Raw genomic sequence first — 19,658 nt, forward strand, 5'->3', positions numbered from 1 at the left:
CATGTCATGAGCCAATCCAACATTATTTTGGTTTGTGATTTCCTCCAGCTTTCATTGCAAGACTTGTCCACAGGTCAAACACCAAAACCCTTAAAAATATCAAACGCAGTGACTATATTCTAAAATGTATGAAAGGTTGAGAATAGGAATAATATTTTTTTGCTTTTTAAATCAACTTGCCCCATTACCTTTCCCCTCATCATCACCTTTTGGTTTCCAGAGAGTGATAATGAGTGTGGGGTTAGACGCACTCCGATCAAACGCCCTCACCCTGCTCCTCACAGTTCATTGACCGCCCCCAGATTAAAGATCAGGGCGTTACTCACTTTAAAGTTTATTGGGTTTAGTCAACCTTGTCTAATGAAAGCAGCTCGACTGTGGATGTGCGTTATCAACTCTCATCAGGTTCTGCAAATCTTCACACAGAATGTACAGATATGTGAACAAATTATAAATGGTTGCTTTGTAGTGTGTCATACCTTGCACATTTAATGGGAACATATTTTTTATAATTTATATTACATTTATATGAAAGAATTATCAAATTAAATCTATGACATTCACAGATATACACTGAAGATATCATATCTATAATGTGGGGATGAGATTGGAATAGTATCAAACATAGGTAACAAAAATAATTTTGGAATAAGAACATAACTAGAAATGCTTTAATCCAGAGTTTGGCTGTAGTCACCAGAGAGAGTATCTATCTGTGTCTTTCAAACTCTTTCCTTCTCTTTTTGCTGTTTTGCACTGATTTATTTTCCTTTTCTTTACTACAAGAAACACTAAACTCAAAATAAAATACGTGTGTCCTATTCGTCTTTTGTAGTTTTACAATGCTGCATTGGTTTGGGGTCCCTTTCTTTCATTTTAAAAGCTAAAATGAAAGAAAACACGAAATCCAATTCTAAATCAATAAATAAACTCATTATTCACTATTATCCATAGACTGTATATATAAAGCTATTATCTCATTAGTTCGGGTAATACAATGGGTTTGTGTTTTGTCTATTTTGAAAATAGCGCCCTTATTGTGTGAAGTGATAGGCTTGTTTGAGACGCGTTGCGGCTCGCCTCGAAAGTAGACGAGAAAAGCCGATCGCAGCCGGGGGAGGTCTCAAAAAGCTCGCCTGAAGTCGGACAGCTCGGAGTCGGCTTCGTCTTCTTCTCTCGGTTTTTTGGCGGATTGCAAACAACTTTAAGGTGCATACCGCCACCTCCGGAGTCGGCTTGACTCGGTTTGCATTTATAAAGAATGCACACATGTGTTTAATCGTTAATGTCAGATATGTACTAAGTAAATACATTTGTTCCTGCTCAAGATTAGATTCAACTTTATTGTTATTGCACATATTACAGGTACTGAGACAACGAAATGCAGTTTAGCTTCTAACCAGGTGCAACAAGCAGTAAAGTGAAAAGTAATGTACACAATCTACTGAATAAAATATAGAATGAATTGAATGATGAATAAACAGTGAGGGGTATGAATATACACACAGCCGCCTGTGAGCAGTATGAACAGTGTGTTTGAATATGCTAAGATATATAAAGTATGAAAACGGTAAGCAGTGCAAGTATATGTGATATGGACCTTGAGTCTGGAATAAAGATTGGATATGGATATAGTATAAAAATATATAGATATTCATTTCATGATGATAAACATTGTGGAACAATGATGAAAAATGAGAATGGAAGTGGCGACGTAAAACTGACACAAAACAACAACAAACTTTTGCCGAGCCAATTGGAGAGTTTCATCAGCAGCACGGGGTAAAAACCACCAATGAGCGCTCAGCTCGAGATACCAGCGAGTCCTTTCCCATCAAGCATTTCGCTTCCGCAGCCCGTGGAGAGGAACTGCGCCGCCTCACCGCGCCTCGCTGCGGGCGTCTTTGTCCCGAGAGATTTCAACGTCTCATGTAGGCGAGCCTCCAGAGCAAGTCGGACAAAATGACTAACCATCATGCAACGCACTAGCAAGACGTTGATCGCAACTGCGCAGGTCTCGCTTGTCTCAAACAAGCCTGTTGTCTTTTTCCAGATGGCCATGTGTTCACACAACTGTGACGTAGCAAGTCTAGAAAACAGTGATTGGTCGATGCAGCAACAAGGCCGTCCCTCCTCGATCTTTCATTGGATGCTTTTTTAAATCCCCTCCCCCTTATTGGCCTGCAGCGCGACTCAGCTATTGGCTGAATTCACGCACCGAAATTTTGAAAATCTGTGTTCTGTTCACGTCCACACAGTTTGGAGTTGCTGCACGGAGAAAGGAAGTTGGACAAAGATTACGACTGAATCTGTTCAAAAACAAAGGTGAAGGAAAACATTTCCCCGTAGGCCTAAATACATTTCAAGTATATTTCTTTAACGCAGTCAAATTGTTACTTTCTAATCTAGCGAGATTACGATGTAGTTGATTGTTTGTGTTGATTGAATTGAACACAGCTGCGGTGCTTTTACTTACTTACTTTTACTAGTCAAGGACGTTTAAAACTAGTTTATTTACGGTTTCATGCGTCATTCAATTCATGTAAACTACCGGAGCAAATTAAGTTCATTAATACTCAGAAACTCTTTTATTTAGCAGAAAGTCGCTGCCATGTTAACCGGGGAGGACGGTGCCCAGCTGCAGTGCTGTCTGACGGTGGAGCAGCTGAACTCCTCCGGAGAGACCACCCGGAGGCAGGTCATCCGCAAAGCCTCTATTCTTCTGGGCAGGAATGAGTTCCAGGAGATAATCATTCGGGTCCACGACGGAAAATTATGTCAAAATTACCCTCTGAAAGACTTCAAACTTTTTACAAAATTCGCCAGAGATGGGAAGTGCACGGTTAAAATGGTCCCCGAGAACACACAGCTGCTCTTCTCCAACTGCCCCCCTGACCGGCTAAACCTCTTCCTCAAAACGCTGAGCATCAAACACCAGGCCCGGCTGAGCAGCAAGCCTCTGACCGACCGAGAGAAGCTCAAAGCCGGCCTGCCCCGCAGCTTCGAGGCCATCAGCCCCCTGCAGCAGAAGGATATCCAGAAGGTGAACGATCTGAGGAGCAAAGAGCCTCCCAAAGGACTGGCAGACCGCACCAATAGCACCGCTGTGGCAGGGTCAGGGAAGCAGGTCAAAAGGTCGAGGAGTGACACTAACTTCAGCCCAGTAAGTGGATTAACAACCACCTTTAATTTCTTGTACATTTTCTTATTTTACCCACACCTACTTCAAGTTCCAAGGCTTTATTGTCCTTAGCACATTAGCTACAATGTAGATATGGCAATGAAAAACGTAGGTCACAGGCTCCTCCAACCGTACACCATATAGGACATAGAACAAATAAAACAGATACAATGGGGCAATTTAGAGAATGTTTGGAACTGTCAACTAAATACAAATAAAATAGAAATAGTGCAAGAAGAGTCTACAAGTAAATGGAATGATATTTATTAGATAAATAATTTGAGAGATGCACACGGATTAATGCTTTTTTTTTTTACAGAGTTCAGGTTTTTAGCAGTCTTAGTGGAATAAAACTGTCCCTGAGTCTGGTGGTACTTTTTACCGAAAGCGGTGGTTTTACTCTTTATTTATTGTATCTAATCTGTTAAATGTGTCCTCGACTATGTGTTTATTTTAGGTAAAGGCCAACCCGAGCAAGAAGCCCATCCTGGCTCTCCCATCACGTAAACTGAATAAAGACCAGTCCGCTGTCCTCACTGCTGTGCTGAGTGGGAAGAACGTCTTCTTCACTGGAAGTGCAGGTGAGTGTATGACAGTGAAAACAATGTATGCATCTTTATAAAAAGTTTCTAATTACTAGATGTCAAAAATATGACCTGGCAAGATGCACTCTGCATAACTTTCTTGCTGAGTTGTGTTATTTCTTACTGATGCTGCTATTAAGGCAACATTTCCTAATCTAAATATTTTTTCATGACATTTATGCTGCTTTTCCTCTCGCATTGTGTGAAATTGTTTATCTTGAGCTGTTTTTCAAGGTGTTATTTTTCAGGCACAGGAAAATCCTTCTTACTAAAGAGAATCATGGGATCTCTTCCTCCAAAGAGCACATTTGCCACAGCCAGCACAGGAGTGGCGGCGTGTCACATCGGAGGAACAACGTTGCACAGCTTCGCTGGTGAGTCATTTTGTGTCTGAGGATATAAAATTGATTTTATGTAAGACTGAAACAAATGTGTCTCTGAAAATGACACATAATTAGATGTAAGAGGTGCATAGAGGTTATTACTCCTCCCTAATTATCCAAATAATTGGGTGAATTTTCAGTTTTTTTATAAAGGACTATCTTCACATTAGACTGTTTGGGGTAGAGTCCATGTCGGTAGAGTAGCCTATTTCCCCCTGCGGATTATTCTTTTTTTTATTAATTATTTTGTAATCAAGTAAAGATAGCCCAAAGTAGCATCTTCAAATTGCTTAATCCGACCCAACAAACTAAAACTAGTGAACGTCTATTTGAAAAATGACTGAAACAAGTATCAGTGTTCAGCTATACTTATCAACGAGGGCTGTTACAGTAAACTCAAACTAAAATAAGCAGTGACAATTGTTGTGAACTGAAACACAAATTACAATATTCTCTAAGAATAACTGCTAAACTGTATTGCCTTGTAAAAAATCTACAGATTGGATTTCTTAAAGTTCTTGACCACACATGATTTAAACATTATGGTTCAAATGCCATTTTAAATGTTTTTCAACTAAACCTGGAAAAGTCATGGAAATTAAAAATGCTAATTCCAGGTCCTGGAAAAGTTATGGAAAACAATATTTTTCCCAAAGTCATGGAAATGTAACTAAAGTTGCATCAAATATAATTTATATGTTATCTAATCGCCAAAATAGTAATACTATAATGATAATAAATACTGTATAGTAATGAAACGTAAAATGTAATTTAACTGTCGAGGTATTTTGCTGGTGAGAGATTTTAGTTTCTTTAGCGTGTGAAGCTAGTAAGCCTATTTGTTTTAGATAGGCACAACATGTTTCATATGTAGACCTTATTTTCCTGTTCCACGTTAAAATAAACCATTTTCAGTGGTACCGCTGAGAAAGAGTAATGTTTTGGTCATGGAAAGTCATTGATAATCATTGGGGAAAAAGTATGAACCCTGAGGTACTATCTTCACAATTATGAGATGAAAGACCTTACACTTGCAAACAATATAAATAAAAACTAAACCTTTCCGAAAAACTGAAACGACTTGAAAACCCTCTCGGAAAACTAACTAAACAAATCTAGATAAACTTTTCAGTCAAAACTAAAGTAATATAGAAACAAATAAAAATATGTCAAGCCTTCATAAACTCACTTATGGTGTCTTCTGTACCTTGCTGATGCCTTTGGGTGATTATGAATATTTAATGTAATCAAGCAGAAGGAGTCTGATGTTTTTGATTAAATGTCAATAAACAGCAGAGGGTATGAATTGAGTATGTGCATAGGTGTCGAGTAATTTGCGTCCCCTCTGACCATCTGTCCCTCCTGTCCTCGGGCGCTCTCAGGGATTGGCTCCGGCTTGGCCCCTCTGGAGCAGTGCATCGAGCTGGCCCAGAGGCCGGGGGTGCTGCAGCACTGGACCTCCTGTCGGCACCTCATCATCGACGAGGTCTCCATGGTGGAGGCCCAGTTCTTTGATAAGCTCGAGTCTGTGGCAAGGTGAGGCAGCAGTCTGAAAAATATCACCTTGTTATGCTACAGTACACTCACTGGCCACTTTATTAGGTACAACTGCAAATACCTAATCAGCCAATCACATGGCAGCGACTCACTGCATTGAGGCTTTACAGAGAATGTTCAGAAAAAGAGAAAATATCCAGTGAGCGGCAGTTCTCTGGGCGAAAATGCCATTTGATGTCAGAGGAGATTGGCCAGACTGGTTCAAGATGGTAGAGGCAACAGTAACGGCAATAACCACCGACAAATCTACAGCAACTGCGTGATGCTATCATGTCAATAATGGACCAAAATCTCTGAGGAATGTTTCCAGCACCTTGTTGAGTCTATGCCACGAAGAATTAAGGCAGCTCTGAAGGTCCAACCCCGTACTAGCAAGGTGTACCTAATAAAGTGGCCGGTGAGTGTATGTTTTTAAGGTGTTTGCGGCTGTTAAAGCTTACATAGCTATATATATATATATATATATATATATATATAGAGAGATTACTTATTTTATTCAAACCCTTTCCTGAAAGTATTTGATATATCTTTTTCCTGTGCTAATGATTCCTTTAAGCTCTAACCACAGAACTGTGATGTTATACTTATTGGCATCTTAACACAACCAACACATTATACAGATTAACATCCTGTTCCTGTGGTTTCAGACATCTGTTGGGTAAAGGCATACCTTTTCATAAACCTGGAACCACTTTTTAAATGTAAGAGTTTAATCTAAATTAAACAATAAAAACAATTTGAATCTCTGTTATAACCAAATTATTTTTGCAATATGTGAAATTCAGATTTTAAATGCACACTGGGAACATTTTAAATGTTACACATAGACTCAAATTTCCTCTTCAATATTCATTCACAGTGAAGTGTTCCTCAGAGTTTCACTGATGGTGTTTGAGCACATCATTCAAGCAGGACCATTTTTAACACATCCAGTGTTGATTCCAATTCCTTACGTGTGACAGTATTTGGGTTTGGTTAGAATCAATTTCCTATTTTATTGAAGCTCGGCAGTGCTCGGATGTGTGTTATATTGTGTGACGCATTGCAGATTTTTTATGAATTTTTAAAGGCTATCTGAGGAATAATGACAATTCTGCAGCCATGAAAAAAAATATAATCACAAAAGTCATCTTCAGTGCAACTTCTTCTCTCTGCGCTCTAATAGGTCGGTGAGGAGGTCGACCGCGCCGTTTGGAGGCATCCAGCTGATCATCTGTGGCGACTTCCTGCAGCTGCCTCCTATTTCCAAGGGAAAGGAAAAGGCCAGCTTCTGCTTCCAGGTCAGACCGTAAAGCTCTCTTTGTTTGTCATTGATTTGGTAACACTGTATCAGGAAGCTGAAGGGGATTGGAGCGGTTGGGCAATTTACACTGAAACGTAAAAACCGTTTTGTGATCTAATGCGCTTCAACAACAAAAATCCTCCTTTTGCTCTTAATAGAGAAATATAATATTATGTTGACATTGTTAGAGTTTTCTCAGCTGATTTATATTGATATTTTTTAGGTGTATTTGGTAATGGGATTTTCAATATTTCATGTGCTTTAAATATGTAAATGAAAGTAAACATTGGGTAACCGTTTGTAATTGTGTTATTTCCATCTATGAATCATTCGTACCATAATTTATCATAATAAAGTGAAAATGTCCTCCCCAGCTTCTCAAAGTTCAAGGGGATGTCTTTTCAAGATATCTTGTTCAGTCTAATACCATACGGTACATGTCAATGTGATGTAAACCAGAGAAAAGCTGAACATATCCATATTTGAGCGCATGAGACTGCAATTTCTGCCGTTTCAAATGAAAAACCCTGAAAATTGATCCATTTTGAAACAGTTGGCCATTTTCTTTCTGTTAAACCATCAAAGCAAAATGTTGCACTTCTCCATGCAAGTCACTTCTTTACGGAGTGATTCATTCTGTTGACATGAGTCACAACAGTTCCACACACTATCCATCAGGATAATTTATGGATGTTTAAAAAAAAAAAAAAAATACTCTTTCTGCTCCTTCAGGCCAGGAGTTGGCGTAAGGTGATCCAGGTCAACATGGAGCTGATGGAGGTGCGGAGGCAAACTGACCAGTCATTCATCTCCCTCCTCCAGAAAGTGAGAGTGGGCAGGTAAATGAATGGTCACTGCTCCTTCTCCCCCGATTTCATTCTAAATGTGTATCTTTCTATTGAGCAAATGTGATCCCAATGCACCCCACTTTATACCAAATGTACAAGATAATGTGTGTAGTTATGTGTTACATAAATGCATGTTTAGCTGTTAAAGGCTTTTCAGGCACAGCAGGTCATTTTGTATTCTACAGAACATTTGTGCTGAGCTGGAAAAAAAAATGGCTTTACTAAAGGAAAAGTTCCGTCTTAATTAACACCATTCAGGGTGACGGAGGAAGTCACTGCTAAGCTGATGGAAAGCGCCTACCATCGCATCGAGAAGGACGGCATTCTGGCGACCAGGCTGTGCACGCACAAGGATGACGTGGAGCTCACAAACGACAACAAACTCCAGCAGCTGCCAGGTTTGACTTCTTCTGTCTGATTAGATTTTCTATTTTCAGTTCGAAACAGGCGCTACTTCCTTTGGCTTGGATCCAGGTGGAAACTAACTAATTGTTAGCCTCGATGCACCTTGTGAAAGCCGTTTCCTAGAGTGTCAGCCAGATGCCACTTATTTTCTGTTGTATCCTGTTCCGCTTAACTTTTATTTTGTAAGCAGTAGCATATCAGAAGTGCGAACCACCAACATTTGTCATGATCCTTAAAGAGCAACTTGCAGGTTAGACACACCTGTGAATAAATGTGTAGGAAAATGATGTATTCACTAGATTTTCAAAAAAATATACATAAATATACACTACAGTGACATCTGCCGTTGTTTTTGTAAGACATTTTTACTTCTGCATAAAACAAGCCTCCGCACGTGACCTCCCGCGTGAGACGTAACATGAGGGAGAGCTGCCGGTCTAATGTATGAATAAACATGGATCACAATGCTAGTTTTGACACAGAAGAGGTTGAAAATATACATTCCAATGCATATAATTATAATTATGAGCCTGCTAGGCGTCCAAGAGACCAGGAGCAGCCAAGGATTAGAAAAAATAACGGCCATCGGAGAGAAATGGAGCTTTGGTGTGAGGAGAACCAGTGGAGAACAGAGCAGCTGTCTTGGTGAGTGACCGGCGTTAGCTACAGTTAATGTTAGCTAACGTCAGTCACATCACAACATTGTAAAGTTATCATATATCAGGCTATAACTAAAGTAGCATTGATAATATAGTAACGTTACTTACTGGCAGGACTGTTGATACTGATCCATAACAGAAACTAATGCGCAAGTATCAGCCGTATCTCGCGTTACCTAATGCAGGAGCGAAGGGGGGGAGAGAGGAGCGAAGGGGGGGGGGGGAGAGAGGAGCGAAGGGGGGGAGAGAGATGTAATACGGTTTCCTGATAAATGTTTTGTTTGATAGGCTTCAGCTGTGGAGAGTATGTGCTGTAGGGGGGTGGATGCACAACGCACCCAGGAATGAAAGCTAGGTCCTTTTCCCGTGAGGGAAACTGTGGACTCGATGTCCTGACAGGCTCGAGTTTGTGCAACCTGCACAAACTCAAGCTCACCATGATTTAAAAATTGTGAGATGCAATGTAAAATTACCGAAAACATACCAGCTCACTAAATCACAACCGCTCAAACCAACTACAAACTACTACCGCGGATTGGGCAGAGAAGGAGTCCGAGAAAGTTGCTCCCCCATGTGACGTAATATGACGCGTTTTTAGTAGCAGAGCGAGAGAATTCCTGCCCTTACTGTATGTCTTGTAAAACATATCAAATACTGCATTATCTTTTTTAATTGTAATTTTCAGGCAAGGTTAAGCATAAATGTAGTAAAAGAAAAAAACCATTAATCTTTAAACCATTTCTTTGGTTTCTTACTCTGATTTCTTTACATCACTGTTTGCCAGTTTCATCACGTCATAGTTCTATTTAAAACTGCCTGAATATTAACAATAAAAGGAAAACGATTATATATGAATGTTACGTTCCCACTTGGCTAGGGTACAAACGGGAAACGACACGACCAGATTGGATTTGGTATTGTTACCGGTGGTTTTATTGTCACTGAAACTAGGCAAAATGATGGTCACACAGATTGGCCCCACAACACGGGTCAATCTGTCACTATAATCCAACACAAAGGGTCTCCAAAAGAGAGTTGCCCCGCTATAGAAAGAAAAACAAATCTCACTACTCAAGTGGAAACAAGCAATAAACAAAACGGGACTGTGGAAACACACAGCTGGTGCGGGTCTACGCAATATCCACTCACAGGAACGCTGGTCTACAGGTGCTAATCAACCTGGATCTAAGCAGTATAAACACACAGGAATGCTGGTCTACAGGTGCTAATTAACCTGGATCTAAGCAGTATACACACACCCAAAATCCCTACGCTAACACAGAACCCGACGACACACTGCTACTCAGTGTGCTCGCCTAGAACCCTACTATAGACACTGCTAATCAGTGGAGCTAATACCAAAGACACACACTAAATCTCAGAATTCACAGAATGAAGGCTTATCACAAGGATAGGGTTGAGGCATCTGACACAAAATACAGAGCCTCCCGACTGTTGTCCGTGCTCAGCCTTTATACTCCTCCCCCGGATGACGTGGCAGAAGCGAGCAGGGGTTGGGCGACGTCTGTCCAATCCCCGCGGATGTTGAGCGGTCCGGACGGCCAATGACAGCAGAGGAACTGCACAGCTCATTTACATACACAAACAGACTTAAGCTCACAAGGTAGCAGCGGCTGTAACACCCCCCCCCCCTTAAAACACAAACCCCACAGGGTTTTTGTGAACCATAACACATCACACACCATGACCACAGACCACATCACTCCAGTCTGGACAGAGCATCTGCGAACACGTTCTCTGAGCCTTTCTTGTGTCGGATTTGCAGGTTGTAGTCCTGAACGATCAGAGCCCACCGCATGAGACGCTGATTGTGGTTGTACATGCGGGACACAAAGACAATGGGGTTATGATCGGTAATCACTGCAACCGGCAAAGAACTAGACCCGACATAAACCTCAAAGTGCTGGAGAGCTAACAACAAAGCAAGGGTCTCCTTTTCAATGGTAGAGTAGCGTACCTGGTGTTTGTTGAACTTACGGGAGAAATAGCAGACAGGATGATCAACTCCCGCCGCATCTTCCTGCAGTAAAACAGCACCGGCCCCCACTGCACTAGCATCCACCTCGAGTTTAAAGGGCTTCGCAAGATCGGGAGCAGCGAGCACAGGAGCGTGACTCAAAAGTGTCTTTACACACTCAAATGCATGCTGGCACTCAGGGGTCCAAACATATTCCACCTTGGGACTTATCAACCTAGTTAGGGGTTGAGCTACAGTGGAGAAGTTACGGCAGAAACTGCGGTAGTAGCCTGCCATACCGAGGAAACGGCGGAGATCACTCCTGGTGCCGGGCACCGCACATTCAGCCACCGCAGTAACCTTAGCCTCCACTGGTCTAACTTGGCCTTACCCAACCTGCTTTCCTAAATAGGTGACCGTAGCTTTACCAAACTCACATTTGGCCAGATTCAAAGTAAGAGACGCCTGTGCGAGCCGGGTGAATACCTGCCCCAGAATCTTCATGTGCATCTCCCATGTGGGCGTGTACACAATGAGGTCATCCAAATACGCGTTACAATGGCTTATTCCAGAGAGGACAGTATTCACCAATCTTTGAAATGTAGCGGGAGCGTTACACATACCAAACGCCATTACTGTATATTGCAGGAAACAGTCAGGCGTAGCGAAAGCGGAGATTTTTGAGGCACGGTCCGTTAAAGGTACCTGCCAGTAACCTTTAAGTAGGTCCAATTTACTGACAAATTTAGCGGAACCTAAATTATCAATGCAATCCTCCATTCTCGGCAATGGGTAGCAATCTGTTACCGTAACAGCGTTCACTTTACGGTAGTCCGTAATAAATCGCGGAGAACCATCAGATTTCGCCTCTACAAGACACGGCGAACACCATGGGCTAGAGCTCTGTGTCGCCAGGCCATTTGCTACAAGATAGTCAGCCTCCTGTTTCATAAGTGCGCGTTTGGTGGGATTGGCGCGGTACGGATGTTGTTTGATTGGCCTCGCACCTTTTACATCAATGTAATGTTTTATCACATTAGTTTGGGTGGGGACATCATGGAAAAGGCACGGGAAATCATCCACCAACTGGGTTACGTCATTCTGCTGGCTCTCCTGCAGATGACCTAACGTGGTCGGCAGTGTCTCTACCATCTCCGAGTTGCATAACCGCGCACCCGGCTGGTGATGTGAGCGCATCACCAACCCGTCGTCAGAGGAGCCGGAACTATCTACCACTATTAACGCCGAAGCAGCCACTCTTTGATTACATGAGCCGGCTGGCGTACTATCAATGACGGTGCGTGCATGATATCGCTTCAACATGTTTACATGGCAGACACGCGTTTTTCGTCGTCTCTCGGGAGTACCAATCACGTAATCGGTGTCGCTGAGGCAATCACGGATTTCATACGGCCCGAGGAATTTGGCTGAGAGCGCAGAGCCGGGGATAGGTAATAGTGCGAGGACCTTGTCACCTATGTCAAAGTGCCTAGGGACAGCGGCACGGTCATAATTTCGCTTCATAACCGCTTGTGAAGCGGAGAGCGACTCTCTGGCGAGTGAATTTGCTCGGTGCAAACGCTCACGGAACTGACTAACGTAATCTAGTACGTTCGTATCTGGAGGAGTATCAGCCGAAAGAAACTCATCGTGTAGGATTTTAAGTGGACCGCGGAGCGTATGGCCGAAAACGAGCTCCGTGGGACTGAATCCTAATGACTCCTGAACAGCTTCACGGGCTGCGAACAAAACGAAAGGAATTCCCTCATCCCAATTTTTTTCTGTCTCCATACAGTATTTTCGCAACATACTCTTTAAAGTCTGATGCCACCGTTCTAATGCCCCCTGCGACTCTGGATGATACGCACTGGATATCACATGTTTAACCTGCAGTATTTGTAGGACCTGTTTGAACAATTTAGATTTAAAATGTGTCCCTTGGTCACTTTGGATTACTCGCGGAATTCCAAATGTAGAAAAGAACTTCGTCAAGGCCTTAACTACAGATGTTGAAGTAATGCTACGCAGCGGAATCGCTTCCGGAAAACGAGTCGCCGTACACATTATCGTGAGTAAATACTGTTGACCTGTTTTCGTACGTGGTAAAGGACCAACACAGTCTATCAACACCCGGTCAAAGGGCTCACCTATAGCCGGTATGGGATGTAACGGAGCCTGCGGAATTTTTTGATTAGGCTTACCGACAACCTGGCACACATGACAGCAGCGGCAGAAGCTAGAGACATCTTTCTTTAAACCTGGCCAAAAGAAATGCTTCAGAATTACTTGATACGTTTTAGTCACGCCCAAGTGTCCCGACCATTGACTTTCATGCGCGACAGATAGCACATGTTGACGGTATGGCACCGGCACGACTACTTGCTGCACTACACTCCAGTCAGCTTCAGCAGTAGCAGTGAGGGACCATTGGCGCACTAATATCTCCTTATCCAACACATAAGCCACCTTCTCACCCCTTGCTTTGTCATTACTCACCACCTGCTCGAAACACTTCACAAGCGTCGGATCCGCCCTCTGCGTGGCGAGTAAACGCTCTCGGGTTACCGGGAGTGTGGAACCGTCAACCGCTGGGCTGGCAGGGTGCGCTGGTGCAGCGGTTCCAGCCGGGAACGCGGAGGATGCAGAAACCTCCACTGCTGGCTTTTCCTCCGGTATTTTGTCCTCTGTGAATATTTTCCCAAACATAGTATCATCTAGAGACACCTCCGAGTTACTCTTACGCGCTTGCGCGCGAGTGACAGCACAAATAGGGAAAATGTGGGCCTGGGTTACTTCAGGCACTACAAGCTAAGGAGAATCCAATATTTCTAATGCAGGGGTTACCTTACCCCCTGCGATGTCATTTCCCATTAGGAAAACTATACCCCTTATGGGTAATGCTGGGCACACAGCAACAGGGAAAAATCCAGTAATTAATTTACATTGTACATTATGTACGGGCCGGGGCACATAACCCATTTCAATGCCACATAAAGTCGATCCATACCCACACGCTGATTGTTCGGAAAATGGTAGAGCCGAGGCAACAATCACTGACTGTGAGCCTCCCGTGTCTCGTAGTATGCGGACGGGTCTCTGATCGTCTGACTCACCTGTTAGTGAAATCAATCCCTCGAACACAAAAGGCTTAAAACAGGGATCTATTTCCTCCGCATTGTCAGGTGTGGAAATACTGAGTGAGTTAGTGTTAATCAAGCCGATGCCTTTCGGCCTGGTCACGTTTGGTGACTGCTCCTTCCGCTTCAGCATTAGGCAATTATTAATGAGATGCCCAGGCTGATGACAATAGTGACATTCTCTCCCCTCTTTGTCCCTCGTAAACACTCTCGTGGGCTGACCAACAGGTGCACCCGACATGCGGCGAGAGTTCTCAGCAATAGCCGGAGAAAACACCGTTTTATGCATCAACACATATTCGTCTGCCAGTACAGCAGCTGCGGAGAGAGATTGCACTTTCTGATCATTTATATGCCCCACAATACGGTCAGGTAATCCCCTCTTAAAGTCCTCCATCAGGATTAATTCTTTAAAGGCAGAATACTCTGCAGCGTCACATGAATCAATTCATTTATGGAGCAACATCCCCTTCTCCCTGGCATACTCGACATGTGTTTGATTAGCCCCCTTTCTGTGATTCCTGAACTTCTGCCGATAAGCCTCGGGAACTAACTCGTACACCCTAAGTATGGCACGCTTGACCAGGTCGTAGCTTAGGCTGTCCTCCAGTGAAAGAGCAGCAACCGCCTCCTGAGCTCTCCCGTGAAGTTTACACTGCACTAACAGAGCCCAGGCGTCAGTCGGCCACTGTAATGCCGCTGCCATGCGTTCAAACGCACCAAAATACGCATCCACTTCAGCCTCACGGAAAACCGGCACCAACACAAAATGTTTCCCTACATTGAAGGCAGGTGGATGAGAATGAGGTGAGGAACTTCCTCCGACATGGCCAAAAGCACCGGAGGCACGCAGCTTGGAGTCTAGCTCCAGCTGACGTATCCGCACTTCCTTGTCAATTTCTAACTTTCGTAGCTCCAGCTGTAACTGCCTGGCTTTCTCCCTGTCGTCAGCTTCCCACTGACGCTGCCTGTCCTTGGCTTCCAACTGGAGCCGGACGAGACGGACCTTGAGTTTAGCCCCCTCCCGGGAATCTGTACTACCAACAGGAGAGGGTGGACATCTGCGAGGTGACGTGAGCGGTGCCTCACACGGCTCGCCCTCCTCGCTGTCACTACCCCTTCCTTCAGTAAACGTAAACTCTGCCTCAGTCTCTGGACGCAACAGGCCCTCAGTGGGAACATCGGACACTGGGAGCTCAGCTGGTACAGCCGGTACAAGTACCTCTCTTCGCACCATCTCATCAACCACCAATGCCTTGAACTCTTTTTTTAACATTTGCCGATTTACCACAAGACTGAAGTGCCGCGCTATCTCCATCAAATCATCCTTTCTACACCGGTCCAGCTGCTCATAGGACGGCCAGACCAAGAACGCCTCTATATCGAACGATGCCATACCTGAGTGTACCGCCCACACGTTTACCAAGTTTACTGCCACAATAAACCCACCTATAACCCCAGGAATTGTTTTAAATGTATCCCGGACGAGCCCCCACGTGTTACGTTCCCACTTGGCTAGGGTACAAACGGGAAACGACACGACCAGATTGGATTTGGTATATTTGTTACCGGTGGTTTTATTGTCACTGAAACTAGGCAAAATGATGGTCACACAGACTGGCCCCAGAACACGGGTCAATCTGTCACTATAATCCAACACAAAGGGTCTCCAAAAGAGAGTTGCCCCGCTATAGAAAGAAAAACAAATCTCACTACTCAAGTGGAAACAAGCAATAAACAAAACGGGACTGTGGAAACACACAGCTGGTGCGGGTCTACAGGTGCTAATCACCTGGCTCTACGCAATATCCATTCACAGGAACGCTGGTCTACAGGTGCTAATCAACCTGGATCTAAGCAGTATACACACACCCAAAATCCCTACGCTAACACAGAACCCGACGACACACTGCTACTCAGTGTGCTCACCTAGAACCCTACTATAGACACTGCTAATCAGTGGAGCTAATACCAAAGACACACGCTAAATCTCAGAATTCACAGAATGAAGGCTTATCACAAGGATAGGGTTGAGGCATCTGACACAAAATACAGAGCCTCCCGACTGTTGTCCGTGCTCAGCCTTTATACTCCTCCCCCGGATGACGTGGCAGAAGCGAGCAGGGGTTGGGCGACGTCTGTCCAATCCCCGCGGATGTTGAGCGGTCCGGACGGCCAATGACAGCAGAGGAACTGCACAGCTCATTTACATACACAAACAGACTTAAGCTCACAAGGTAGCAGCGGCTGTAACAATGAATATAAAACAATTGCCTCTAAATAATAACAATATTTTAGCCTGTGAAATGAATCTCTGCATGTCCCTTTTTTTTAGGTTCAGCTCGTGTGTTTGAGGCGCTGGACAGCGACCCCGCCCTGGTGAAGACGATCGATGCTTACAGCCCCGTCAGCAGACTGATCCAGCTCAAAGTGGGAGCGCAAGTGAGTGAACTTCTCCACAATCTACTGCAATGTGGCATAACACTGCACTTTCTATACGTGTCGTAGTGGCAACGGAGCACTCGGTTTGAGTAAAGGCCTTTTTTTAATGTGGTGATTCTTCTCCTTAAGGTCATGCTGACAAAGAACCTGGATGTCGCTCGAGGTCTGGTGAACGGAGCGCGGGGCGTTGTGGTGGCCTTTGAGAATGGAAAACATGGTCAGTATTTCATTTATGGATGGGGATTCATTAATTACAAAAGCCAGAATATGCCCTTAAGTGACAATAGAATAGCAGAAGATTACTTTGAGGGATAGTTGGAGGATTTAATAGAAAACTAACTTATTTTAATGTTGTATCGGCAAGCAAAAAAAAGAAGACAAATGGCTTTTTAATGCCATGGATTATGTCTCTCCAGTTTTTGTCCAACCATGTACTGACTCATTCACCGTCTTCCCAGGACTCCCACGTGTGCATTTCCTGTGTGGCGTCACTGAGGTGCTGAAGCTTGAGCGCTGGATGTTTAAGTCGGGTGGAGGGCTCCACCTGAGCCGACAGCAGCTGCCACTCAAACTGGCCTGGGCCATCTCCATCCACAAGAGCCAGGTTGGTATCGTGCTTGAAAATACTGAAACAAATGCTACAGAAATCACCGCGATGAAATCCCTTAATCTTGGTGGAAACCCTCTTCTTCAGTGTAGCTGAAGTACAGCAGTGTTGCTTTTCATGAATGCATAACTAACTCGGCAATCCGAATTCAATTAGCCTGAAACAAATAAATATATATTTTGTATTGCATTTATAGTGACCTAGACCTCCAGGAATAGCTTCAGGTTAGATTGAATTTTCTGAGTGGACCTTGAAACTCAATAATTGTCCACTAATAGAGGGGACATTATTTACTAATCAACAGGTGAGGGGAGATGTGAGCGTTGTCAGAAATACAAACTGTGTTCGGATAGAAATAAATCTTTTTTTTTTTATAAGATATGTTTCCTTGAATTCACTAGTAGTCTATTATAACTACATTTTATTTATTCTTTAGTTTGTGACAGCAGCACAGCAGTGGAGTCATAAAACTTGCAGGCACTATGTCACTCTTAAATCAATATTATAGTCATTGTCGTGAAATGTTCTTTCTGTAGCGCCTCCAGCAGGACTTTTTCCCTTTTTAAACATCTACCAAAACTATTTGCGATACATTATGACTGAACATTTTGATTCCTGTTGGATTAATCGTAAAAATTGACTCATCATGCAGGAGGTTGGGCTCGGACCGGTCGAAAGTGTTTTTGTGTACATCAAGTGGGACACAGTACACTATATTGAGTAGCTTTGCTGTTTTGTACTATTTGTTGTAATGTAGTTTTCTAATGGGTAGCAGAGTGGATTCTGAATGCACTTCTGGTTTAGATTTAAAGAGTTCGTTCAGTGCTATTTATACCACTATTTCCCCAATCCTACATTTCATTGTGATGGATAGCCAGGCTCTCTACCTCGCTGAGCCATTAACAGAGTGAGAGTATTGTAAATCTCCTGGTTTACTGAGAGAACGTGCAGTGTTTCGCTGATATACATCCAGCACCACTGATCAACCTTTTACATCTCAAATGTAACACCAAGAAACGCTTGCCTTTTTTTTAAACTAATATTTTGTACTGTTGTCAACAAACGATGGCAAACTATTTGTTATAAGTGTTTGAGCGTGAAATTCAAGAAGCTTGTATTTCTTTTATAATACTTGTCGCAGTTTGCCTATAGCTCACCCCTCCTCGCTTCCTTTCCTTTGTCGATGGGCTGCCTGAAAAAGGCAAGAACATGAAAGAAGATTGAGGGGAAAAAAGCACACGCACACAGGGACTATAGGGACCTGGATGGACAAATAAAAGAGAGGGAAAAACACTAACCTGATATTACCGCCACCACAAATGAGCTGTAATTGTGTAATCGCCAATCACTCAGCTGCCTCACCAGCAGCTCCCACAGCAAAATCTATATCCTGACATCAGACACCCGCTCAGGTAATTGAGGAAATTGGTCAGACTAAATGTCCCCATGTTTGATCTACAGCCGGGGAGATAAAGTATGGGGAAATGTAAAAAAAGAAAAAGGGGAATCCCCCAGCTGAATCAATTTTTTTTTATTTGAAAAGTGGTGGCATATGGCCTAATATCTGAGAATAGCAAGCTGGGATGGAGGTTTTGCCAAAGTAGCTTTTTGTATCTTGTTCAATTTCAGTATCAATTTGCTATCAATACTTATTTAGACTGAAAAAGTCTGGGTTGTTAATGTCAGTCTATGTTTTTTTAAATGAATTTTAGGGAATGACACTCGACTGTGTGGAGATTTCTCTGGCACGCGTCTTTGAGAGTGGCCAGGCTTACGTTGCCTTGTCCCGGGCTCGGAGCCTGGAGGGTCTGCGGGTGATGGACTTCGACCCCCGTGTGGTCAGGGCGGATCCAGATGTTCTCGTCTTCTACAAGAGACTGAGGAAGGAGAGGATCCTCATGCAGGTGAGTGCAGAGCTCTCATGGAATACATCCTATAATAATAATGTATGACTCATAAAACCCATTTGAAACGTAGCTCGTAGAAGTCACACTACATGGTAGTGCTGCAAAAGGTCAGTTAAAAAATATACTTATTCATCTTGTAATAACTTTCTTTGTCTCCACTGCCCTCTGCAGGCCTCTATGGACGATTTTATTGGCAACAGCAACCAAGAAAACCCTTGGTGAGAAGCTGAATCCATCTCCTGTGACATTATGCACCGTGTGCATCATTTATGCTGTGATTATCCACATCAACTCATCTTGGACCATTGGTTTTCTCAAATGGCGGCAACCACTGGCCTCTACAATCACGGTCTACTTCGATTTCGGTTTAAACCGGCAGCACTTGAAGGCACACTGCCATCTCCTGGTCATTTGTTTTGATATGCTCATTTCTATGCCTTGATTGTTAATTTATTATGATTGTTGGTATATACTCAAATAAAGTTTTAGCACATTTGTATCTCTGCTTGTACTGTAGTTTTATCATTGAGCGGTCTTATTGACCTTCCATCACAATACATTTAATGGAAATTATTTTAAATGCAGCTGATAACCATATTAGAGTGGTTATGTGAGACAACAGGTGTGCTTGACACCTGTTGTCTCACATAACCACTTTCACCTTAATTGTTAATTAAATGAATAGTTC

At 43.3% G+C, this 19,658-nt stretch overlaps 1 protein-coding gene across 2 annotated transcripts; it reads left to right on the forward strand.

The window, feature by feature from the left end:
• Nucleotides 1-2,029: 2,029 nt before the first annotated feature.
• Nucleotides 2,030-19,469, forward strand: pif1 (PIF1 5'-to-3' DNA helicase homolog (S. cerevisiae)). Of its 2 annotated transcripts, none has more exons than XM_034196241.1 (13): nt 2,030-2,325; nt 2,597-3,163; nt 3,639-3,762; nt 4,014-4,139; nt 5,531-5,684; nt 6,871-6,985; nt 7,720-7,826; nt 8,094-8,233; nt 16,350-16,456; nt 16,586-16,673; nt 16,915-17,060; nt 18,776-18,967; nt 19,142-19,469. In XM_034196241.1, exons 2-13 carry the CDS (start codon nt 2,612-2,614, stop codon nt 19,190-19,192), a joined length of 1,902 nt encoding a protein of 633 aa, XP_034052132.1. In that variant the 5' UTR covers nt 2,030-2,325; nt 2,597-2,611; the 3' UTR covers nt 19,193-19,469. The 2 variants fall into 2 exon arrangements, with proteins under 2 accessions (XP_034052132.1, XP_034052131.1); XM_034196240.1 differs by having other exon boundaries at nt 2,600-3,163.
• The last annotated feature ends 189 nt before the right edge of the window (nt 19,470-19,658 follow it).

Source organism: Gymnodraco acuticeps, unplaced genomic scaffold (genome assembly GCF_902827175.1).
Source record: "Gymnodraco acuticeps unplaced genomic scaffold, fGymAcu1.1, whole genome shotgun sequence".
NCBI classification, from domain to species: domain Eukaryota; kingdom Metazoa; phylum Chordata; class Actinopteri; order Perciformes; family Bathydraconidae; genus Gymnodraco; species Gymnodraco acuticeps.